The sequence below is a fragment of the Manis javanica genome, chromosome 12 (genome assembly GCF_040802235.1).
Source record: "Manis javanica isolate MJ-LG chromosome 12, MJ_LKY, whole genome shotgun sequence".
NCBI classification, from domain to species: domain Eukaryota; kingdom Metazoa; phylum Chordata; class Mammalia; order Pholidota; family Manidae; genus Manis; species Manis javanica.
The window spans coordinates 67,755,923-67,781,391 of NC_133167.1; the positions used below are offsets into that span (position 1 = coordinate 67,755,923).

The 25,469-nt window shown below is 47.0% G+C and overlaps 1 protein-coding gene across 12 annotated transcripts in view; it reads right to left on the reverse strand.

The window, feature by feature from the left end:
* Positions 1-829: 829 nt before the first annotated feature.
* The window catches only part of PSD3 (pleckstrin and Sec7 domain containing 3), a 429,070-nt gene continuing 404,430 nt past the window's right edge, over positions 830-25,469 (reverse strand). For 11 of the 12 annotated variants that reach the window (XM_073218767.1, XM_073218762.1, XM_037015062.2 and 8 more), the window contains one exon: positions 13,592-21,555. In XM_073218767.1, coding sequence (XP_073074868.1) covers positions 21,340-21,555 — 216 coding nt within the window. In that variant the 3' untranslated portion in view covers positions 13,592-21,339. Of the gene's footprint in view, positions 1,056-2,622; positions 2,693-13,591; positions 21,556-25,469 lie in introns of those variants that run through there. The other variant, XM_073218761.1, reaches the window with a different exon arrangement.

Here is a 25,469-nt window from a genome sequence, read left to right on the forward strand (position 1 = left end):
AGGTATTGAAAAAGTTTTTAAAATGCAAGAACTTTAGAAATACAGAATTCAGAAGCTCTGCCCAAGAAGTCTACTCAAGTGTGAGCTTCATCCAAGAAGTAACTATGGAAATTTTGCAAAAAATGTGTTGGTGAGCACTGAATTTACTTCTATGTACAGATTAAGACAGGCATTCAGACAAGGGTGGAGGAATAATATAAAACATATATATTCTGATAAAGAAAAGACAAGATCAAAAACCTGGCTGGAGGGAGAAAGAAAAGCAAATGTAAAATAAGTTTAGTAACTGCCACATAGGTGATGAAGAAAAAAAAAATCACTTAAAGCTGATAAATCAAATAGAAAATACCAAGTAAGCCAAGGAGACAGGTCCGGAGGGTCGGGGGGGTGGGGGGGGAGACTTATTTTTATAAAGAAAACTACTAGAATAAAATTTTAAGACAGCATAAATATAAAAATATATAAACACTATCCAGAGAGTGAAAAGACAATTCACAGAAAGGGAGAATTTTTTTTTCAAATTATGTATCTGATAAGATTTTAATACCCAGAATATACGAAGAACTCTTACAACTCAATGATAAAGAGACAACAAAATGGGCAAAGGATTTGAATAGCTATTTCTCCAAAGAAGGTATACAAATGGCCAATCTCACAGTACAAATGCTCACTGTTATTAGTCATTAGGGAAATGCAAATCAAAATCACAATGAGATGCCACGTCACGCCTTCTATTACAGAAAATACTGGAAAACCTGGACTGGGTCACTGATGGAAGAACCAAGCGGCACTCGGAGGTCTTGCAGTGCTGAGGTTTATTTCACACCGGTGGGAGGGGAGTAACCTCCCAAGGTCTGAGCCCAGAGCATAAGCAAGGGGAGCAATTTATATTATTTTGCTGTGTGGCATTTTGGCACGTGCAGGGCAGGAGAGCCCAGAGAAGGAGGAGAGAAGGGAGCTGGGGGTGCTCTGCTGACTTTGCCAACTGGAGGAAAAAAGTGGTTTGCTGACCTTGATGGCTGTGTTGAATATTTTCCTTGTCACTCCCAGGATGGCTGTAAGAAAAGACATGGTAAATGGCATGTGTTGGCAAGAATGTAGAGAAATTGGAATCCTCAATTTCTGGAGAGGAACCTTCATTTGTTGGTGGGAATGTGAAATTGTACAGCTGCTATGGAAATAGTTTGGTGGTCCCTCAAAAATTTAAACATAGAATTCTCATATGACCCAGCAGTTCCACCCTTCAATATGCACCCCAAGTCATTGAAAACAGGAAATGACGCAGATACTTGAGTCTTATTGTTCATACCAGCCTTATTCACAATTACCAAAAAGCAGAAAAAATCATGTCTATCAAGAGATGAATGATAAAATATGGAGCGAAGACGCAATGGAATATTATTCAGCCATAAAAAAGAATGCAGTTCTGATGCATTCTATAACTGGGATGAATCCTGAAGTCTTTAAACTAAGTGAAATAAATTAGACACAAAAGGACATATATTGCATGACTCCACTCATATGAAGTATCACGAATAGGCAAATTCATAGAAACAGCATGTAGAATGGCATTTACCCGGAGCTCAGGGCAGGGAAGAATGAAAAGTACCTGCTTAATAGGTACAGAGTTTGTGTTTGGGTTGGTGGAAATGTTTCCGCAATAGTGGTGATGGCTACACACCATGAATTAATGCCTATGAATTATATACTTAAACTTGGGTAAAATGTCAAATTTTATGTTACACGTATTTTGCCACACACACACACACAAAAGCAATTTCAAATCCTTAGAGACAGAATGTAGAGTGGTGGTTCCCTGGGGCTGGAGGCGGGGAGAATAGGAAGCCCTTGTTTCATGGACACAAGCTTTCCTTTTAGGGGATGACGTGTTTGGGGACTAGGTAGAGGCAGTGGTTGTAACATTTTACATGTATGAAATACCATTCAATTGTTCAGTTTAAACTGGTTCATTTTATCTTATATGAATTTCACCTCAAGTATAAAATATACTAAAAAATAAATGTAGTAACAAAGAACCGAATCACACAGAAACACAGTAAATGTAAAACAGCATACACACAGTAAATGGTACTGTGACAGGTTTGAGGCCAAAGATAGTAGTCACATCGACTAAGGAAAGTGGAACTGACTCACCTTTTAAAATGTCAGAGTGGCATACAAAGCAAATACAGTTGTGGGTGCATACAAGTGACATACCTAAAACAAAGTGATTTAGGTTGGGTGACACTAAAGGTTTAGGCAAAGGTTATACCTATAAATGCAAACAGTGAGGAAGAGGGGTTGTGATTCCTGCAGCAAACAGCAGAATTCAGGGGGAAATCATGAAATGATTTACTTCCAACCTCACAATGAGTATGTGTAGGTTACCAAGGCCCACGTGCCACAGAACAGCGACCACTTTCACAAAGCAGAAGCTCAGTAATAATTGAGAAAAGTATGTAAATAATAGATTTTTGATTTATGCCATTTATAGTCCAAGATGGATCAAATATGTGGAAAATATTTGAAAATTTAGAAGACCTCAAACAAAGCAAGCTACAATCAATAAGGTAGAATGTATAGATATATATCAAACTTTATACATTGAAATATGGAACATACCTTCTCAGGAACACATGGAACATTCATGAAAATTGTCCACTCTGTTACGAAGGGAATTCAACAGCTTTCTCTGAGCAAGATGCAAACAAATAAGGAATTAATAATATTTAATAGGCCCTTCAACTTGGAAATTAAAAATATCTTTAACAAATAGGTCTGGGGTTAGAGCAGAAATGGAAATCTTAATTCCAAAATTTCTTTAAAAGTATGATGAATGAAAACACTATTTCAGTTTATTTCACAATTAAAATGATCAGAGGAAACATTAAAAACATCAAATACTTAACAAATAACAGTAAATACTTGAGAATGAAAAAATTAGAGACCTAATTCAAAAAGCTAGAAAAGAGAAAAATCTGCTAATAAAAGGAAGGAAAGTACAAGAAAGAAAATAATGAAAATTAAAGGAGAAATAAACAGATATCAAAACACAAATCATTTTATATAAAGCAAGGACATACATAAACTGCTATCTAACCTCATCAAGGAAAAAGTAGGAAAAACACAAATACACAAAATAAATGTCAAGGGGAAAATAGCTCTTAAAACACAGGATATTAAAGTAAAACCATAAATGCTAACTTTGCACAACTTTATGCAACTAAAACCTTAAATGCAGATGAAATATATCATTTCCTAGGAATATGCAGTTTATCAAAATCGACCCCATTGGACTTGAACACCATATTAATCCAGTTTCCATAAAGAGAGAAATTTATCAAAGATGTAGTCCATGAAGAAGTACTGGACCAGATAATCTCATAAGGAATTTTTCAAAGTCCAGGTAATTCTAATATTCTAAAATACAGAAAAAGAAGGAAATTTCAAAATCTTACGAAGCAAAGATAACACTAATGAATAAAAGATTCAATTCAATTTCATTTATGAATATTTATGCAAAAAAAATTTAGCAAATAGAATCTAGGAGCACATTTAAAGCCAATCAATCATGACCAATGGATTACTTATCTGAAGTTGACCTAGAAATACAAAATGACTAAAAATTAGGAAATTTGTCTACATAAATACACCTAAGGAAAACAATTATAGGATTATCTCCAAGTTATATAAAAGGCTTAACAAACTTATCCTTTGCCCATAAAAACCGTAAAACCAGAATTGCAGAAACTTCTTAACGTGGTAGAAAATGCGTACATCAGCATTAACATCAGCATCTGAGTCAAGGCGGAGACCCTGCAGACCGGGCCCTGGAGATACGGGAAACCGTGGCTGCACAGCCTGTGTGACTGCGATGGGGCAGCGGAGGCGCAGCACGATCCCAGACACCCAGCTAAATGTGCGCTCCCCAAATGTGGCATGGGATATACTGGAGAAATATTTGTTATCCGAAGTCCACATTTAACTGGACACTGTGTGCTTTATTTGCTCCACCTTATAGCAACCATGGGTGTTCACCAGTGACATAAGGCAGGAGGAAACTGAGAAATGTACCAAAGGGAGAAGTAAAAGCATGTGAATTATATGACAACGTTCTTGGAAAACCCAAGAGGGTCACTGATGAAACCAGTACAATTTAGTAAAGCAGCAGAATGTGAAACATGGGGTGTGAAGTTGTCACACAAAAAACAATAGTTTTCAGATGTTTGGCTCCCGCCTGGGAGGTGAGAAGTTGGAAAGAGCTTTGCTCCCAACATTACAATAGGAAAAAGCCAGATAATGGGCAGATTCACCACTTTTCTGGAACCTATCAGAGTTCTGAGGTTGCAGGACAGCCGCCCAACTGAAATCTAAGGTAAGGGAAATGCCTTCAGGGAGGGACAGGACACGCGCCCTCGCCTACCGACGTTAACCGGCGACAGAGGAGGAGGCGGCGGGAGAGCACAGAGCCCCTGGGGCCGAGGGCGCAGAGGTGTCTGCACCGGGTGGCAGGCTCTGTCGGCCGTCCTCCGCGGCGTCACACACGCACCGGAGAGTGAGGGCACACCCACAGCCACACCCACACCCACACACCGGAGAGTGAGGACAGACAGACACACACACACGAGAGTGAGGACTCACGATGACGTCATGCCGTCGTGATGACACGGACGGACTCAGGGGGCGGTATGCTCAGTGAGATAAGCCAGAGAAAGACAAATACTATACCATCTCACTTGGATGTACAATCTGAAAAGACAAAAGCCCCAAACAGATACAGACTCCTAGACACAGAGTGGCCTGGTGGGGGTGGGGCACAGGCGACGGGAAGTCCTGAGCACGTCTGCTCTCTCCACCCAGGGGGCACGGGAGTGAATGTCAGATTCATCCACTGACATCTGTGCATTTTACTGTATGTAATAAAAAATAAAAAACAGAAAAAACACTGGTGGGTCCCAAGAAAGCGTGCCTCAGGGTGCAGCCTGGGCAGTAAAGCAGCAGCGGGTGGGGGTGCGGGGGCCTGCGCGGCGCAGAAGCCCCTGGCGACTTCGGCTCGTGAGGCAGGAGCCTTAACCAAGCGACACACACACAGTCCCCCTTGCTGCCCTTGTGCAAACCTGTCACAACTGGGGAAAGGGCAGCAAGAGCCCACCCCGCAGAGTCAGGTCAGGGGCATGTCAGGGGCCGGAGCTGCGGCCAGAGGCGCAGGTGCCCTGACGCCCAGGGACCAGCTTCCCCGCGCGGAGACTGGGAAAGGGCGCCTCCTGCCGGTCCGGCATGGCAGGTGTGAGCTGGAGGGCGGCCGGGGGTGCGCCGGGTGTGACTCAGCTGGGCCGCCCGACCAAGGGCCCCGGACTGGAAACAAACGGGGGCGTTCGGTTCTCACGGCTCTGGAGGTGGGAGTGGGGTGCTGGCGGGGAGCCTCTCCGGGGGCAGCTGCAGACTTCCGGCATCTGCACCTGGTGGGGGACAGCTGGCCGGCTTAGGCCTCATCTTATAGGGACACAGTTCCCCAGGACAGCTCCACCCTCGCGGCTGGTCACCTCCCAAAGGCCCCCCTCCTCACACCATAGCAGTGGGATTGAATTTCAACATCCGAATTCTGGGGGACACAAACGTTCAGCGCCCCCATGCAGAGCGTTGCAAGAGTGTGGGGAGGACGTCATCCGAGGCACCTCGCGGAGGTCCCACCTGCACAGAGGCCGCTGGAGCCGGAGGGATGTGAGGCCTGCGGCGCCCTGAGCATCACCGTAGCAACAGAAACATCCCCGAACCTGCCTTGCTCCCGGCCGGGGTCAACCTACTTAAAGGCCAAAAGAAAGGAATGCTCGTTTCCTGGCATAAAAATGACTTGCCTCAGTTTCTACAGCCTACATAAGGTCTCTGGCTTTCAACAACAAAGCCCACAGGGCGTGTGAAAAGGCAAGAAGGAAGCCGCACAGGAGGGGAAGCAGTTAGCAAATGAATCTTAGACATGACACCGGAGTAGGACAGCTCAGCAACGGAGTGTAAAGTGGTAGTAACTAATTTACTAACGTCTCTAATGAAAAGGGTGGACAATACGCAAGGCTAGATGGTGATTTAAGTAAAGAGATGGAAATGCTAAGTAAGACTCAAACGGAAATGCCAGAAATGAGAAATGAAGTTACAGAGATGAGAACTGTCTTCAGTGGGCTCATCACGGAGTCTGACACAGCCGAGAAAAAAAATCAGTGAACCTGAAGTTGCAGATACAAAGTACGCAAACTAAAGCATGAAGGGGAATGAAGAGCAAAAAAACAAAACAGAGCCAAAACCCAGGGCAGAGGTCACAGAGCCGGAGGACAATCAAGCCTGTGCTGTGTGTGCAGTGCGACCCTGGAGGGGTGGGGGCAGGAGAAACACGTGACATAGGATTGCTTTGACCTTGGATTGATTCTGGCTAGAAGAAAAAAAACAGTTCTAAGAGATATCTTGGGGACATTGGGTGAATTTTAATTAGACGATATATTAGGCAATATAATTTCACCAATGTTAATTAATTTTTTGAGAGTGATGATACAGTGGCCCCATAGGAGGATGTACTTGCTCTCGGGAGATGCGAGCTGAAGTATTAGGGGTGATTCGGGGGAAAAATGTCTTCCCAATGGTTCACCTAAAATAACAAAAGTATTGCGTGTATGTGAATGAGTGAGTGGATATAGAGAGGTTGGAAGAAAATGTAGCAAAATGCTACTTGCTGGTGGCTCTGGGTCCTGGGCACCTTGAATCTGCCACTAACCTCCCCCCTCCAGGGAGGACGCGCCCAGCTGCAGGGACGGTGGTCAGCAGGCGGCCCTCAGCCTCACCAGAGCCACACTCTTCCCAGGCAGCCTGCACCGGGGGCTGGGAGAGGCCCAGCCACCTCCGTCCTGCCCAGGACTCCTGAACCGCACCACTGGCACCAGGCTCCCCACTGGGCGCAGGGGCTGCCTCAGCCCAGCACAGCTGGGCCCTGTGCTGCCAGCTGCACCCCTCACCCTTCCTTCTGCAGGGCTGACCCCTAAGAAACACCTTGCATTCAAACTGTATCTTGGCATCTGCTTCCAGAGAACCAATACATGACAGGTGTTCATTTTATCAATTGTTCAAATTTCTAAAGATTTAAAAATTTCAAAGCAAAACATGTTGGGGGAAATAAAATAATCTGAAGCCCACAGAAAAGTACTTTGCCCAGAGTTCCCAAGCTGGGATGGAAGACAGCGGAGCAGGGTTTGAATCCAGGTCTTCTGGCTTCAGTACTCAAGATCTTGGCCCCTATACCAACTGCCTCCTGTGTGGAGACACTTTGTGATTCAGCAGGGAGCCAGTTAGCAATGTATCGCCTCTAGGTCTAAATTCGTACTTCACTGACTGCTCTGTGAAAAGGGATCTGAACCCTTCATATCAGCTTCCTTTGCAAGTGGCACAGCTTTGTCAGTTAGGGTTCTGTAGAAGGATTATGGAAAGAATGGGTTTTCCTTCCCAGATTCTGTGTGCTTATTCGGCGGGTGCCACAATGCCTTTCTTGCAGTGAACACGGCTTCCTCGGCATCTCCAGCATGTGGTTCCTGCAGTGAGCCTGGCTGCTGGGGAGAATGTGGCTTCCCCGGCATCCATCCCCTGCAGGATGGCAGCGTCCTCATGGCAGACAGCAGGCAGCAGAGTGCAAAACCCAGTGCTCCTCCTGTGCTGCCCCTGTCCCCCCTGGGCAGCTCATGCCTCCACTAGGGCCCCTTCCCGTGAGGTGCTTTCCCTGACACTAGAAGACAGCAGTCCAGCAAGGTCCAGGGGGCAGACATCAGCAGTTTCTACTGGCATTATGGCACAGCTATTTATCTGCCATTTAGTGAGTGCAGCCATGCCCTCCCCAGGGTCTGGCTTTCGGTTCTGGGGGAGATGAGAACTCTTCCTGGAAGAGACGAAAATTCTTTCTCTGTCTTAGTGGTAGGTGCCTCCTACCTGCTACTGCTATTTTCTTTACCCCTCACTGATTATTCCTCTGCTGTAGTCATTTTTACTGGACCCTGTCTGAGACAAGGAGTTAGCCTTGTGGCTGTGAGCGTGGGTCTCTGGGCTCACATCCCAGCTCCATTACTTATGTGTTACCTGGGGCAGGTTGTTGGTAAGGGCCAAATGAAATTAGACATCTAAGTGCCCTGCACAGATTGTTTTCAATAAACACTAGTTTCCATCATTGTTATGAGCACCACTACTTTCATCCAGCAGGCTTACTGAGCCCCCCAGATTCAAGCACCTCTTAAGCCCAGTGGAAGCCCAGGCAGGCAGTTACAACGGGCTAGATCCAGAACTTAGCTGGGCTTTGAGGAGATTATGGAGCCAAGAAAGCAGGCTTTGGGTGCAGGACCCAAATCCCCAGCTCTGTGCTTTCATCTACCCCTGTCCATTGGCACATCCATATGGGGCCAGAACCTGGCTGGGAATCCTGGGGTCGCCTAACCAGCCAACACTGATAAGCAGGCGCAGATCGCGCCACCTGAGGGCAGCCTCTTCGGGTGGGAGCTGCAGCCTCTGCGAGCTGACGCACACCTGCAGCGGCCCTCACCCTCAGCCCCGGGAGCCCCACTCCGCAGCTCCCAGTGGACATGCTGGGGAACCTGCTCTTAACAGATCTGGGGAAGCAGGGAGAGGAGTAGAGATGCATATTTCAAAGGAAGAAGTAAAGACAAAGTCCAGAGCAGACCTGCTCAGTGGGCTGAACCATAAACTTTCCAGTAAACTTATCAGTTCTCAAATCGCTTCAGTTGGACTGTTACACTTCACACATTTTGTGGGACCTTTCATCCGAGGCTGCTGAGCAGTAGTGTACGTATCTTTTGTGTAAGGCTTCAAGTGAGGCTTTGCTATGTTTGTGGGTCTTACTGGGCATTGTTCCTTGGCAGAATGGTGTTTGTTGAAGGAGTGAATCACTTCTGGGGGATTGATGCTCTTGAGACATGATCCGTGAGGAACCATTCCGATGTGCCAGGAGGTGTGCGGGGAATCTCAGGGTGAGCCTAGAGCCACACAGTCCGACAGATGATGGAAATGTGTGTGTGTAAGTGTGGCTCATGGGCCTGAGCAGTTTTTAATTACATGTAACTTGAATGTAAAGTTTGGGAAATACTTTCCTAGAGGACCAAGATCATAATGTAACTGCTAAACACTATTCACCTCTACATGCAGGCTGGGGGGTGGCACAGTAGCCCTCTCCACAATTCTTCCAAGAGGAACATTACAAAATCAATACATAGTGAATGAGCCAAGATACAGACTGAAAATTCAGTTCTCCCAGGGTCAGAAGCAGGGAGAGCAAGCTGACAAGACCATGACTGGAATTAATGCTGTTGATCAGATCACACTGGTTAGCTCTGCTATTCCAAGGGCTCAGCAAAGGCCAGTGCTGCTTAATATATACATTGTCTTCTATATAAGTGTTTTATATACATTGTCTCATTTAAGCCTCATAACTCTATGAGTGGGGTGTTATTATTTACATTTTTAAAATGTGGAAACAGGAACAGAGAGATCCCTAACTTGCCCATAGTCACACAGCCAGTAATGTGCAAAGTCGGGCATTAAATGCAGCACCTCAGGACTGCAGAATCCCTGTTTTGACTGTTTGCTCTGCTAAACAGAGGTAATGCGCAAGGCCACCTGCATTACGTGGCCCATTGCAACATCCACCACCCACCAAGATTGTGCTGGTGAGGCAGTCTCTCAGTGGGGCTGTGTTGCAGATGATCTTGGTGGAGGGACAGGACCTTGAACACCCAAGGATACCTAACGCCTCTTGCTTTGATTCCATCCAAAGTTTTCATTGATACAAGCTTAGGACATAGCCAGGTGCACAGCACAGTCTCTCACTCAAAGTTTACCCAAGCGCCATTTTTGGCCCTTGAGAATCTAAGCAAAATCTGGGTTGTAATTTGACTCACACTGTAGAACTGCCTGAGAGAGAAGCTGTCTGTCACCGCGCACCAGTGTGATGATTTTATCTTTATTCACACTTCATTACATTGGCATTTGTAAGTTTGGTCAGAGGGAGCTCACGAGTCTAATTAACCCAAAGACACTGGCAAGGTCCTATTTCTGGCCAAGAAAGAGCACATTCAGTGAGGAAGTGCTACCCGAAGGGGCCTCCCGGTGGGGCTGCCCGATGAAACACAGGACACTCAGGTCCATCTGAGCTGCGGATCGACAATGCACACTCTTTATAGCGTTAAGTGTGTCCCAGACATTGCATGGGACATACTTACACTAAAAGAGCATGGTTGCTGCTCTGAGGCTCACATGTGGCTGGGCGTCCTGTACTCTGTCCGGCAGACTCCTAGGCGACGGCAGGATGAGAGGGCTGGACGTAATCTCCCAGGCCACAGTGCCTCTCACTCTGCTGTAGCTGAGGATGGAACTGGCTGTAGGCGTTGGGGGAAGGCTGCCCAGAGAAGGAGGGCTGACTGTCCGGGGTGCAGGGACACAAGGGGGCGGACAGAGGGCGCCGCCAGGAGGGCCCGCCCGAGCTGCTGGCTCTGCGTGGTGGGCCAGGAGGGAGGCCCGCTCAGGCTGGGAAGGCTGTGCTGGGGCCTTGGGTTCACTTCTGCGGGTCGGCAGGCCCTCTGGCCAGCTCAACGGCACAGTCCAGGTGTCATTAATCACACAGCGGTGCCAGCCTAGCTCCTTTCTTCAGGAAAGCCGGGAGGGGCAAGCGAAACATGCCACACTGCGTCAAGCCCAGGAGCAGCCAGGAGCCTCAGGCGCCCTTTGTGGGCATGGGGGGCATCTGCAACATCAGGGTTCTCTCTGTGGAGGAAGCAGGAGGGCTGGGCTCATCCCAGAGGTTCTGACCCAGTAGGTCTGGGTCGGCTGGAGAATATGCTTTTCCGACAAATTCCCAGGAGCTGCTGTGGGAACTGCAGTGCGGCCCACGCCGGGGGGTAGCCCCAAAGCTGTGCTTTGGCAGCATTAACGTGCAAACAAACCCTCTGGGGATGAGGCTGCAGTGAAGGGGCCCCAGGCTCCGCAGGTCCAGGAAGCAGCCTGAGCCTCCACGTTTCCCACGGGCTCCTAGGAGATTCACTGAGCTGCCAGGCTCTGAAACGGCACGTCTCGGGCCAGGCTGTGGGTGAGAGCCCCTGGGCAGCTTCTATATTTCCAGTGCCTCAGCCGCACTCCTGACCAATCCCATCAATTTCTTGGGGGAACCCAGGCATTTGGATTCATAAATACACGATTCCAGTGAGGAGCTCAAGGACTATTTTTAGTGCCAGTGCCCCCTGGGGACACACACACATTCCTGCTCCTGTGTGTGGAGGCTGACCAGAGAGGCAGTGTTAAAACTCTGGCCTCAATTAGAGGCCGCTTAGCTGTTAATTGCCACAGTTCCAAAGAGATGGAGCCGATGAAAGCTTTTCCTGGCAAAGGGGTGGTAAGTGCTGCATCGAGCTGCCAGGCACCCACCTGCCCAGCAGGCATCAGTCATTGTTACGATGGTCCACCTGAGGTTTCCCTTCTCCTGAAGATCGTCCTGCCCTGGGTGGCTGCCCACATCTGAACCCCCGGAGAGCAGAGGGTTGGGCTGCCTGTTTGGAGCAGGGAGCTGGGCCAGCTCCCTGTGGGTAGTACCCAGTGCCCCTCACGCCTTGCTTGCCGTGCCTCGGTCACCTCCCTTCTGCGGTGAGAATTGCTGAGACAGTTATAGCCTCCCTGGGTCTGGCCTGGGCTCACATCTCCTCCTGGCGCTGCTCCTCAAGCTGACTTTGACCCTCTCGGTATGTTCACAGCCCGAGTCTCCAGGCATCTGCCCACTGCAGTCTCCGTAGGTGGAGCTGCGCGCCTCGTCTCAGAAACCGAACTTCACGGCCCAGAGACAGCGCCCCAGGCGGCGCGTGCCAGCGGCTAGTCTCTGCTCACTGAACTTGGTCTGGCTCTGAACAAAAGCTGGAGGCTCTCTCTCCCACGTGCTTGCTCTAGTCCAGGGCACTGCATCCTATCTTGACCTTGAAGGACTGTTCTTATCGCTGACTTGTGACGTCTTACACTCCTACATCTCACATTGTTAATTTGCCCCATTTCTCTGCTGGATGAGATCTCACATCTGACGCTGTCATTCCATACAATCATTCTTCCCCAGCTTTATGACATACACATTTTTAATAAGTCACCTTTTGTGGCTTCAGTCACTAATTAAAATGTTGAGCAATGGGGCCAAGAGGCGAGCTTTGCAATAGGCCCCTAGGAACGTCTCAGGCTGACATGGATTCTTTAATCAGCACCGCCCCTGGGCACAGCCCCACAGTGGTTCGCATGCACGCCCAGACCCTACTTCTCCACTTGGCCCACATGCGTCACTAAGGACCGTGTTAACCTCTGCGTAAGGTATGGTTGTTCTGTCTACTGCCTTTTTCTAATCAACCTCATCTTACAAAACAGGACACGTAGTCTGAAATGGTTTGTTCTTGGGAATGCACACTGGCTTCCAGTGGCTGCTGCTTCCTTATTATTCACTCTAAAACTATTCCCAGGATTAACAGCACACTCAGTGGTCTGTGGTACCCAGAACTCACTCTTCTCTAACATTAGATGCAAAACTGTCTCCAGTATTTCCCACCGTTTACACCTTTTCAATAAAAATTAACAGTGATTCAGCAGTCTCATTGGTAAATCGCACAGTATGGTGGAGAATTAATCTAGAGATGAGCCATTATTTAGAGTTACTAGATTTTTCATTACAATAAATATCTTAATTTGCCCTGGGTTTTAGTTTCCTCTCCTGAGTGTTTCATCTTTAAAAAAAATGACTCCCATAATTTCCTTGGTTCTATTATTAATTGTGCAACAAACAGAATGTGACAAGAGACAAGACTCTTAGCTCCAGAGGACTAGGCAATAAGGATCATGGATTTTTTTGATGGTTTAAAAATGATGATGTAAATTGACATATGACATATTAGTTGCAGGTGTACAATATGATTCAACATTTGTATAAGATGGTTTGTGTTTGAGATTCATATTCCATTAGAGTAAGAGGTGCCAAAGAACCTCTCTGCTCCCCTGCCCAGGCCATTTTTTTTTTTTTTGAGATTTACCATCCTACAGTTTATGTTTAGGAGGATGGAACTACTGAACTTGCTTCAAAAAGCCCAAACTCCCAAACATAAGACATTCTTTTCTATATTCAGAAGTTAAGTGATTAGGGTGGAATTTAACTTTTCAGTTCCCTGTGAACAGATGTTATTTTTAGCATCAAGTGTACATAGTAGGCACCATCATGCAGGGGTCAGTCAGCGTTTGCATGTGAGAGCAAATGGGGATGTGGATGGGGGTTGGCAGGTACTCCAGGTAAGTTTAGTTTTTGCTCCAAGCCCCTGGTGAAGACTGTCAGTCTTCGGAGTCTCACCAACACCTTTACGCAAATTCCCACCAAAGTCAAGGGGGGCTGAGTGGAGGGACCTCATTTCTCACCTCCTTCACCTGCCAGGTCTCTCACATTGAGCTTCTGGCTTTTTATGGAAGAGGGGGTGTGCTGTGCTCTTTGTTTTGGTTTTTAAAGGTATTATTTTAGTTGCTTAAATAAGCAAATAAAAACATTCCCCCAAAAGATTGAAACTTGGGTTTATTTCTTTCTGAAGTTTGTACATTTACATATATCATATATGTATTTTAAATCCTTCACTATTTTGCATGATTTCTATTACATAAAAACCATTTAAATGCAATAAATTCGGTTGTTGTAAAACAACAAATTATCCCCAACTTACAAAAACACAGGAACAATTACATTCATGAACATTTGCACAATAGAGAGATGTATCATATACATTATGGCGTCTGTACAGCTCAGGCGACTCACTTGTCTGCACAGGGTAAGTTTACTTCAACAGTGAAATAGGGTCATCTGTATGTACAACTATTTTAACAAAAATAAAGCAACTGTAAAATGTAAACTTAATTTCCAAAATATTCTTTAACAATATCCATATAAATTACCGTTCCATTCAAAAGCTAACCACCATAAATGCTGTAATTTTCCAGGAGATGGTACTTCTTGAGTGGCGGGTGAGGAGGAGGACCAGGCTGCCAGCCCACGATTCAGAACCACCATCTCACTGGAGTCTGCCCACCCGGCAGTCTGGCCACCGCAGAGGAGTAGCCTGCTCTTCGGTCCTGACTACTTTCACGGTTTGCAAGGCCAGGTGGCACCAGGCCTGCAGTGAAACTGAAATGACGGGTAGAGAGAACTCTGAAGGTAAAGGATGTCCCACACTGCCCATCAGTTTGAGCCACGGTAAAGGTAACAAACTACCACAAAGGAATTAAAGAATACAAACTACCACCCTCCCACCTCCCACCAGGAGCCAAGGCTGGCAGTGCCGGCTCTCCACTGTGTGGATTTGTTCTGGAAACGGGCTCCTGAAGCCTGAGGTAGGAGAGAATGCCCCGGGCATTAAGGCTTCCCCAGCGGCTCTCTTCTGGACTAAGCAGGACTGCCGGGCCCTACAGCGTTCCTGGGCCCTTCCCACAGAAATGAAGTGGCACCCATCTCCAGGAACCTGGGGGCTTCAGTCAGAGAATTTTTTAAATACCTTGTCATGTGTCACCCCTGGACTCCGTCACTGTCAGAGTCAGCATCTTGCCTCAGCGGGGTCAACTCATTAAGACAACTGAGTTCCTGATGCTGGAGAAGCAGCATGTAGACCCCAGGATGCGCTTGCTGCTCAGCAGAAGCCCTGGTGGGGTGAAGGCCAGGGAGACGCCCCAGGCTGCAGAGAACGGTCTCAGCCCTGTGGCGCCCCGGCCTGGCTCAGAGGGAGGGGCCTCAGGCCTGCTGCCGTCTGCCAGCTCTGCGGCTGGGACTCCCCAGGACTGGCCTAAGTGGGCTCACAGGGGAACTGGAAGCAAGACTCCAAGATTCTCCATGAACCATCATTTCAGGAACTGAAGGTAAGAACACGACCAGTGAGAGTGTGGCTCTGCCCGGCACAGGGAGGCGCGCTGGGTGCCTTCCCATTTCTATCCTCAAGGTTGGCACTGATGGAAAAGTGCCTAATTGCTCAGTGCGCTTCGGTCTCAGCTCGTGCACATGAGCCTTCTAGAGCCTCCAGCCTGACCACTAGAGGAAGCACCCCAGACACTGGAGCGTGGCTGCCTGTGAATTACAAGGAAGCCTTCAGGTTGGTGGCCAGAAAGATGGGATCTGTGCCCCTCACTTATTTGTTAAAATGCAATGCATCTCAGAGTTGCATATGGAGCTCAACTCTTCCTTGCCTTGGAGAACATTCCTGTGATGTTTCCCACCGCCCATGTTCATCACCTCTTTGGAACACCCTGGCCTTGTGTGTCTCAAGTGTGTATAACCTAAAACATTCACTATGTACACATGTGTGCAAGCATATGTACACTCGGGGGAGGCTCAGATGGTGGGCCTTTCCCCTTCACACCTAAGGGGACAGTGAACGGGCCCTGAATTGTTCAGGAGTGTCTGTCCCACACGGAAGGCAACCAGTTCACACCCGGCCCCCAACCCCCAACTTCAATTTGGTCTTATCAGTCTTGTTCCTAAAACTTAAAAAAAGTGTCCTAATGGCATTACAAATCGACGTGCACACACACTCTAGAGTGGATATTATTATCTGTGTCAAATGGTTAACCTGGCTTTATAACCTACATGGCTTTATATTAAAAGTCCAAACGTATCAATGATTAAGGCCCAAAACAAAACTTTGTATTTTTGTTAGTCCTTTTGTCTGTGATTTATAAATCAAATCTATGTTTTTGTAAATCACTATAATTCTTAGAAGGAAACACATTCTTGCAGAACAAAGACCCTGCTGATCAGCCACAGAGCCAGTTCACCGCACGTCAAGAACAGGAAATATGATGTATTTGCAAAAATAGTTTGAGACTGTAGAGTTAATGAGAACAAACTCAAGAGTAATTACCAACACCCGACTGCAGCCGGGAGCTGAAGATGAGTTCTTCCTCCACAGCCCCAGTTCTCAGCAGATACACAGGACAGGCCACTGCACTCAGCCACATACTCCCACACACTCCACTGCTGCTTTAAATATACCAAACATGCTGGTTAATAAAGCTTCAATCTCTAGTTATCTATTTACACACTAAGATAAGCAGTAAGGTCAAACAGCTAAGGCCAATGGCTCTTCTTTGGGGAGAGGCAGGAAGAGACCTAAGTATAAAAATATTAAACAAAGTTTTAAGCTGGTCTGTAGCCTGTCCTACAATCCTTTGACCTGTGACACTAGATGCTAATTTGTGCAACTGCGAACCTAGAATACAGTACCTGATCTTGGGAAGCCCTGATATGCATTAGCAGTGCAGTATTTCTGCAAAGTACAGGACGCGGTGCTAGGAGTGGTTTAACCTACTGGAAGATAGACACAGGTACACAGACGATAGGTGGGTACTTACTTCTTCTGAGAGCTCTATTTTTCTGGACTAATTACAACAATAAAGAACGTGTGCTTTAAAGCAACACATTTTGTAATAAGCCCCAAATTATCAGTTTGACTATATTTAAGTGCTCTTAATACTGAGTCACTAAGACTGCACAGACGGCCCATTTTCTCCTCTTTCTGTACATCCCAAGACAAAATGAGCCACCCCGGGGTCTTGTACACAGTACATGACAGAGTTTTCAAAGCTCAGTCATTTCTGCCCTGGTGAGTCAAAGCTCAAAGATGGGATTTGCTAGCATAAACCCTTACTATTAAAAAATTTCATCAAAATATCATTTGAATTTAAGTTTAATAAAGCAGTACCACTATTTATACTCTCAATAACTATATCATATGCTCAATCCTATGAGGTTTTTACTTGCTTTTCATGTCACACTTGTTATTAAGGACAAAAATAAATTTGATGTACATATTCCAGACTGATATATGATATAGTACATGTACATACACACAACTATAAATGCCCACAAACACAACATTGGCAGAGGACAGGAAGCATTTCTTTGATGCCTGATGGACTATCTATATGAATATTCTCTAAATGCCTGCAGTACTATAGATACACGTATAAATTACAATGGAGGAGCCAAAGAGACTTAAGGACACCTACTGTATATACACTATTTAACTTGCAATATTTTCTTGCCATTGCATTCAAGTCAGCAAACTGATGTGTAGATCCGAGTATTCATGGACCTTGTCTCTGTGAAGGCCTCCATCTGAATGCAGCGGGCCAGCTACTAAGTGGAAGGCTACCCCCTTGGGTTTTGGGTACTATGGGTGCAAATGGGGACTGGCAATGACTTTGGGCATTAGTCTCCCTTTTTAGAGTGAGACATTGAAAAGGATCTGGTAGAAGAAGCAGACACAGAGTGCCTCCTGTCACCTGTTGGGTTATTTGTGGCAAACTACTGATCTTTAACGTCCTCTGAGGTGACTTAAGGTGTAAGATGTCACAGGCTGGTGGGGACATCTGTGGACCCGGGGCAGACTATGGCTGCCTGGGAGGAGAGCTGGCCAGAAAGCTGTGCAGCAAGGTGGGCCCAGGCATCATCTGCCTACGACACTGCCTGTCAGTCACGCAGATGTTCTCTGAGAAGAGTGGACGCCACTTCACCCCCAAGCTGCACCATTTGTCACCACCGAGAAGCCACTGTCCACGAGACTTAGGATGCCACCTTGTTTCTGTGACAGTGTTGATTTTACAACAGGAAAAAATTCTGTCCTTGGAGAAGAGAAGCGAATATTCACTGACGCAGAGGTGGCAACCGCCCTGCTGGAAACCTGCCCAGGTCCATAGAAGCTAAGCCACAGAGCTGTGGACCCACAGGACTAGGGAATGCCTTGGGAGTGCAGGCTGAGAGCAGCTGGACGATGACTATGAGGGAAAACGCCAAAGGAATTCGATTCCAGTGCCAACTACCCCCAAGAAAGACTTGATAGTAAGACAGTGGAAAAGCTTCTCTGAGGCCAATTTCTTTTCCAATTGCCCATGGTTAGGGATAAAGGCAGAGAAGAGGTGCAGCTCATGGCCAAAGCAGTCCGCACCTTAACTAAGAACATCCTCCCAGGCTCCTGGTCTGAGGGAGGGGCAGGGCCAGGGCAGAAATCTGCCTAATAGAGCCCTGGGCGGCAAAGGCCTCCCTCCCCGCTGCTCACGGAACTTTTTCTCCAGCCTCCGGAAGTTCGGCCCAGTGGCGAAATACCAACTCAGGAGCCCCACCCCAGCCTGGCCCGGACTGCCAGCCAATCTCCCTCTTCCAGAACTGTCTCCCCGGCTCACTCTGGCGAGGAGCCTAGGACTAGGTCCTCACCGTCTGACTGAGGGTGACAGCCAGGGAAGCACAGCGGGCCCTGCACAGCTGCTCTCAGTCCTCGCTGAGGAGCAACAGAGAAGCTTGCACGTAATCCAGACCTGACATTCCAGGCAGAGGGCTCTCCCACGTGGGGGCTTTACTGGGATTCATTAAAATGCAAAGAAGTATTACGTGGGTTAATTAGGCATTGCCAAAAGTTTGTAAAATGATGTTTTTAAAAAGCATACTTCAAATAATATCTATGGTTTGGCAATAAGACAAGAATTTTGCATGCTTCTAAGTAAGTTTTGATTGCTAACTAGGAATTCCTGACACCTCCCTATAAAAGTCAACTCTGAGAGAAGGTGGGGTGCAAACGCTGAAACAAAGACTTTCCCCTTCTATGGAAAATTTTGCAACAAGACTATTACCAAGGTATTTTGGTGACTGTTGAGATCTTTAATACTGAAAACGAACACTGAGTATGTTTATGGGAAGAGGAAAGACGACTACCCCTGGAGAGAAACCCCTGCGGCCCCCGCCTGAGGGATGGGTGAGGAGGGGTGGGGCCAGGTACCTTCACTAGGAGGGGCGAGGGCTTCATGCCGAGACCTGGGCAGCAGGCGGAGCAGGTGTAGGTACTGCGGGGACGGGATGGCCACAGAGCACGTGTGGTTGGCTATGGGCAAGATTCTCAGAGTCCAGTTAAACCAGGGCCCTTTCCTCTTACAGGAAGAGCCTGTGGCCTGCTAGGTGCCCTGACAACAGACAGTGGTCCTTCAGGGGCCCCAGGGGGAGGTGCCCTCAGTGTGTCCCCTATGGATGGACACCACCATGCCTGGGCGGTCTGTGGTCCTGGCTCACAAATAAGCTCAGCAGCTGTTTTTATAGTAAAATGATGCAAACATTACCGCACAGCTTCAGTGCCCTTCTCACCCAATCACCGCCCATCTCTGCAAGTCTCCAGAGATGACCTTGGCAAGTCACATGCCAGGTCAGTGCTGCAGGCGCTGGTGCCGACCGCGTCCCCAGGACGACTTTGAGTGTTGGAGACGTGGCAGTGAGGCGCCGCTGCATGTTCACATACCACCAGCGAGACACAGAGGTGCCCACACCGGGCACATGCATGGAGACATATCATGCTCTTCAGGGATGTTTATCTTTCTTCAGCTCCTGCAGGTCGGGGACAACCTGGTCTAGGTACCCTTCTCTCCTTTCCTTAGGGTAAATCCCTAAGGCAGAACACAAACAAGCCGACGGTTCAGATTCTAGGAAGAAAGACGATTCCCTTATGGAAATCTTGGATTCAGTCAGAAGGTGCAAAAATGAATCAGGTACACAGGCCATGTGGGGACCAGCTATTTGTTCCCCAGTTTTGAAACATAGAGTGTTAAGAGTTTTTCAAAGATATGGTGAAATACTTATCACCAAGCAAGTAGCTACAACCTGACAGAGGGGTTTCTCTTTTCTGGGCACCAGTAAATAATGGGCATTTCTATAAACAAAGAAAGTAAATGCTAATAAATAGTCCTGTATTTAAATACCAGTACATCGGAACAATATGCCACTGGAAACTGCACGGTTCAAAACAGGCTTTCTCTGGCCCCCCGGGACCATGCCGTCCGGGCAGAGTCCCTGAGTCTTTGATCATAGTACCTTTACCGAACAACAAAGCAGACCCGGAGCAAACGTCTGTGGGAGGGAAAAGGGTTCCAAGCGACTCTGGTTATGGCGGTGTGTGGATGGCAGCACCAGGCCCACGAGGCTTCCAGGTTTCCACTCAGAAGGTTCCGGCTCCTCATGATCCATCTGTGCTCTCTCTTCTCTACAAGAGCATGCGCCCTTTATCACCCTGCGTGTCAAAGGGACTGCTACTGGGACACGTGAGTGACTAGAAGGGTAACAGAAGGATTCTGAGTACATGTAGGAAAAGCTGGGTAGGAGCAGAGTGAAGCACTGTCGGAGAGATTGAGGCAAGAGTAAACCCGGTCCCTCTGCATATGCGATCACACATTCCTTGGCTCTCCACTCACTGCTTGTGTGGACCACTTTTTACTTTTGGATGTAAAGAATCAGTATCCCATTGTTAGACAACTGCAGTCCCTTTTCCTGTTATTTTGTTTCGATTAAAGGAAGAACAGCAGGGGTTCCATTTCAACACTATTTTCTTAGGAAGACCCGTGGAGTCTTACAACCATGCTTATATATATGTAAAAGGACCTAATTCCACGATAGCAGGGTATTGATGGGAGAGATGATTCTGGATTCCTAGACTAGACTCTGTGGGGCCCAGGTAACACTTTTCCACTGCCACAGGCCCTGCCCGTCAGTCATCGCCACCGCCCGTCAGAGAACAAAACGACCCTGCTGTCATCTCTCCTCGACCTTCCATGGCAAGGGGACCCCACGTCCCCTTCTTCCTTGGCTGGGACAGAATCAACACTTCCAGCACGCTGATGCCCCTCCCAGGCTCAGCGACCCCTATGCCCTGCCCTGCCTCTGGCAGGGTGGGGCTCCCCGTGACAGGCCCCGCGCACGCATGGCCGCTGCAGTGGGGCCCCCTGTCTCCCAGGCTGTACCTCTTACTTGACCTTCTATGAGAGCACAGCCCCACCTCTGTGACTGGGCAGGATTCACATGTAAAGGCTCACGTTAACTCTGGCTAGAGTTGACTCAACTACAAAGTTTGTCCAGTTAAGTGTTTCACAATGATTGAATTGTTTAAACCTTAAAGAAAAGTGTGACAGCTGATTGGAGGAAACATAAAACAACTGAGCAGAGTGCAAACGATAGAAAACTGCAGGGGAAGTGAGACACAATTCGTTCTGAAGTCATGATCCCCTCCCCGTCAGAAAAAGGTGCATTAGCGATCAAGTAGCAAAAACCATCAGAGCAAAGGAATCCAGAGCAAAGAGACAGTTGGTAGAGAAACTAACAAAAATATACAATAGAAAAGGTTACTAATGCACCGTTTAGTCACAGACTTTTTTAAATATATTCATGGGTTTACCAGAAGGACCTTGAAAAACTGTTTTGCTCCATGACCAGCACTTCCTGGTCCCAGGGGAGCTCTAAGTGACCTTTGGCTTAATGCTCGGGGTCCCTGGCCGGTGATCTTTCCGCTCTGACACGTTGCGCTTCACCTTGGCCGTGATGGGCGCTGAGTCTGGGTTCAGCGAGGGGCTGGAGTGGGACTTCTTCAGGCTGGCGGCCTCGCTCACCCTGCTGTGCAGCAGCTCCCTGCCTCCTTCCCTCAGGAGGCGGACATAAATGTCATAGCGGGTTTTCTGCAGAGAAAGCACAACTGCACATGAGTTTCTGATGCTTTCCTCAAATTCCTGTTTTCATCATCAACTATCTACTGAGTATCTACTGCTTCAGACAGCTCCGTGACTCCCGCCAAGGGTGACTCTTTCTTCAGAAGAATGAGAACACTGCGACGATGTCTTTTTCTCTAACCCTGATGGGTGCTGTTTTGTTTTGTTTTCTTTAAAGTTTCTATCTGAGTGACTATATAGAACTGTTAAGTATATATTGCAAATTACAGACAGGTTTCAGATTCTTGGTTTGATAGATTCTAGTCAAAGTAAGTCTTTCACCACACTGCGTCAACACAGGGAGGATTTAGAGACGGCCTAAAATATTTTATTTCTAAACCAAAGAACATGTCAGTTATAATTGTCCAAACAAAAGGCAAATTGTATTATAAATCTGTAAGGGATTTTTTTTAGTCAGATTAAGATTCTTCTTATCTCAGTTTTAAGTCAGTAATTATGAAGCTGAAGATCCTCGAAGCTACTCTTTTAAGTTGTTTTATCTGCAAGTAGGGAAGAGTGGCTGGTCACTAAGCTGGCTCTGGGCTTGGTCAGTATCTGTGTGGGGGCACCAAGCTGCGCTCTGTGGTGTCGGTGCATTACAGAGGCCTATGTGCTGACTTTAGGTCACTGAAACAATAACTACAGGCAATGGATACACTATGATCCCTGTTGTACAGTGAAGGAAACAAAGGCAGGGAGGAATCCGAAGTTGGAGGTAACGAAAAGGTGAAGCTGGGTTGAACTCAGGAAATCTGACTCTAGAACCCATGTGCACTTAGCTGTACTTCCTCCCTGGGTATGAAAATGTATAAAGGAATGTATATTTTAGTATAACACCCTGACAGACACTGTTGGTTTGGCCAGTCAAAAGCCATTGTCAACCCTCTCATCTCCTACAAGGGTTGACAAAACCCAAATACCTACTTCCCAGTCCTTCATGTGTCCAAGGTGGGGGCCATGCGATACTCTGGCCAATGAGGTGTGTAAGGAGACGTGCCTGGGGGGTTCTGGGGAAGCCATGTGCCTCTGATAAAGGGGCGGGCTGTAGAGGAGAGGCCATCTGCTAGGCCACCACTCTCCCTTCTTCCTCAACAGGCATGTGATTCCTAACCCTGTACTGTGACCCAGGGTGGCAGGCACCAGGCTGGAAGGACACCATGCTAAGCCTGAGGACAGATGGAAAGACAGAAGGAGCCTGGTTCTTGACACAGAGAGCCGGACCCAGCTCTCCCATTCCCCACTACCTCTGAAGACCATGTTGAGGATGAATGGGAAGTAAACATCCTTAAGGGTAAAGCCACTTCCTCAAACTGTTACTTGCACTGGAAGCACTACTAATTACCAATTTTAATAAAGAAGTGAAAAAGTTACAGAACAAAATAAGCTTGTCTGAGAAGGCTACATATGGGTTTAATAAGGACACCTGCTAATCAAATACGTCATCAGTATCACTCATCAGTCTATCTATCAGTGAAACCAGGGGGCTGACCTGGAGAGCAACCCAGCAGCACAGTGCTAGAGTCCTATCCATCTGTGAACAGAGGCATGGAGTGAACAGACACTGAGGGTGAACTAAAGTAGACTCGGGGGCTATTAAGGAAGCAGGGTCTATGCCCCTTCTCTGCATTCTGTCAATCATAAACATCCTGGATGAATGCCCACTGCCTGCAACCCAGTGGATTTGCTTAGTGAATAACCTCAGCAACCAAGTGTATACAGCCAGATGTGAGTTACAACAGCTTTAGCCAATCAGAATCTTTCAAAACAACTAAGGTAAGCCCCCTCAGAGCTCCCCTTTTTGCTTCTAAAACCTTAAGCTCTTCCCCTCTGCAGAGGGGTTGCCTCCCAAGGCTATGTTCCTGGATTGCAACCCCTGAGACCCCAGATACACGCAACTAACTGTTTTATACTTTGTCTTTTTTTGGTTGACACATTCTAGGAATTTATTACTTAATCTGTCTCTAACCTGCGTGGTAGCAAGATCAAAAGGCAGGGAAGAACTATTCCCAGTATGAACAAGACTTAGTAAAATGATCTGAAGGCAGTTTAAGAATAGACCCAGGAAGTCAGTGAAGTGCTTACTGTTCCAAGAAGCTGGGGCAGTCATGCAGTGGGAGGTGTGCAGAGGCCAATCTGAGATGGCTTGAAAGTGGACAAAAAGGCAGAGGGTGATGGGGCCTATTTTCAACTGACCTTTGAAGAAACTGATACTACAGGGAAAATTCGGGAGAACACATGAAGGCCACCATTTCAACCACTCAGTCTACCACTCCAGCTGCTAAGCTGTTGTCTTGAAAATGCATCAGTATGTCAATCAACAAACAAAAGGCACAGCATGGAGGAGTGGCAGATAGGAGCCCTTAGAGGAAAAGACAAAGCAAAGCAAAGGTAGAAAGGAGGCCAGGAAATGGGCAGTGCTCGGTGGTTGTTAAGGAAAACAAGGAAAAGGCTTTATGAACTTCCACATGGTTGTGCTCTATTTCTGAGTTAGCAAGCGGACAGGGACAGAGCTCCCTACACCCATTGCCACAGATTTGCTTTTTACCCTTTCCTGAAACCAAAGCAAGTGCGTCTGCAAAATTTTTTTGGAAAACTTATCTTGACCTCAGAACTATTCATGAGAACTACATTCAGGCACACCCTTCAGGGATTAGAGACCTATTCAAGCATGTGCATCTGTCCAGGGCCTCTGGGGCCAAAGACAACCGCGTCTGGGTGAAGAAGAACAGCTGTGCACAGCGCCTTGAAGAGCACCAGGAACAAGCACGACTGCAAAGGTCCCTCCCTGGTGCCCCGCTGGGCCTTCTGCTTGGGGAGAGGGAGGGCCTGGCTTCTTCCTCCCTTTCACAGAAGACATGATTCTTATCTTTTTTTTTTAAACCAAGTGTGAAACTTAAATTTTAAGTTAAAGCTGGTGTGTATGGAAAAGCAAAGAAACAGGAGGAAATGTATTTATAAATCACTTTTAAAAATATCTGATGGTGATCATGTTCAAAAGGTCAGTCTTGGCCGAAGCAGCCTCTTTCCTGCAAAGAGAACTGTGATTTTCATTGAGGATGTCAGTGTGCCGGAGAGGAATCATAGTTTAACCCTTGCCCCTCGGCAGTCAGCCCTGTAGCCAGGCAGCCTGGATTTGGACAAACACATAAGTAGAAGTCGACTAGGGTATTTTTGTGGAAGCAGCTCCTATTACCCTGATAACAGGTGGTAGACCAAATGTCTGGAGCTGTGGCAGCCATTTTGGGGCCACAAAACAAAAACCATGAAAACAGAAAAGCCAGTGTGCTAGGGACAGCAGCAAATCAGAAATTTAGGAATGACGTACATTCTTGATGGCAACACCAGCATGCGGTAACCACCCACTTCCATTTTCCTTATGTGAGATAAGGAATGTTTATACTGTTTAAACACTTAGCCAAGTTTTCTGTTATTTGCAGCCCAAAGCATTTTTCACCAGAAATGGTCAACACTCATTAGTGAGCTTTGTCTTGCTCATTAAAAAAAACAAAAACCCAACTGAGTTGTATATGCACCTCCTGTCTTAATTTTATTTAAGAAAAAATATGCTTGATTTAATAGACTTTGGAGTGAGTAACTTTGTCAGGTCTTCTCTGAATAGTCAACAAATTATTGATGGATATTATTCCACTACAGGCCAATTAATGGCTATTTTATGATTTGCATTCATAGTTTTATATCAATTGCTTAATCTCCGTGGGAGCCGGAGCGAGTCCTGATCCTTCCCTGTAAGCCTACAACACGCAGGGAATCTAAGAGATTCTAAAATGAAGTAAAAATAGAGAGCTCTAAGCTGGATTTGGGGAATAACTACTTTCTTAGTACTTATGGAGCAGGCTCAAGAGACTTCCGACGTCCCGAGGAAG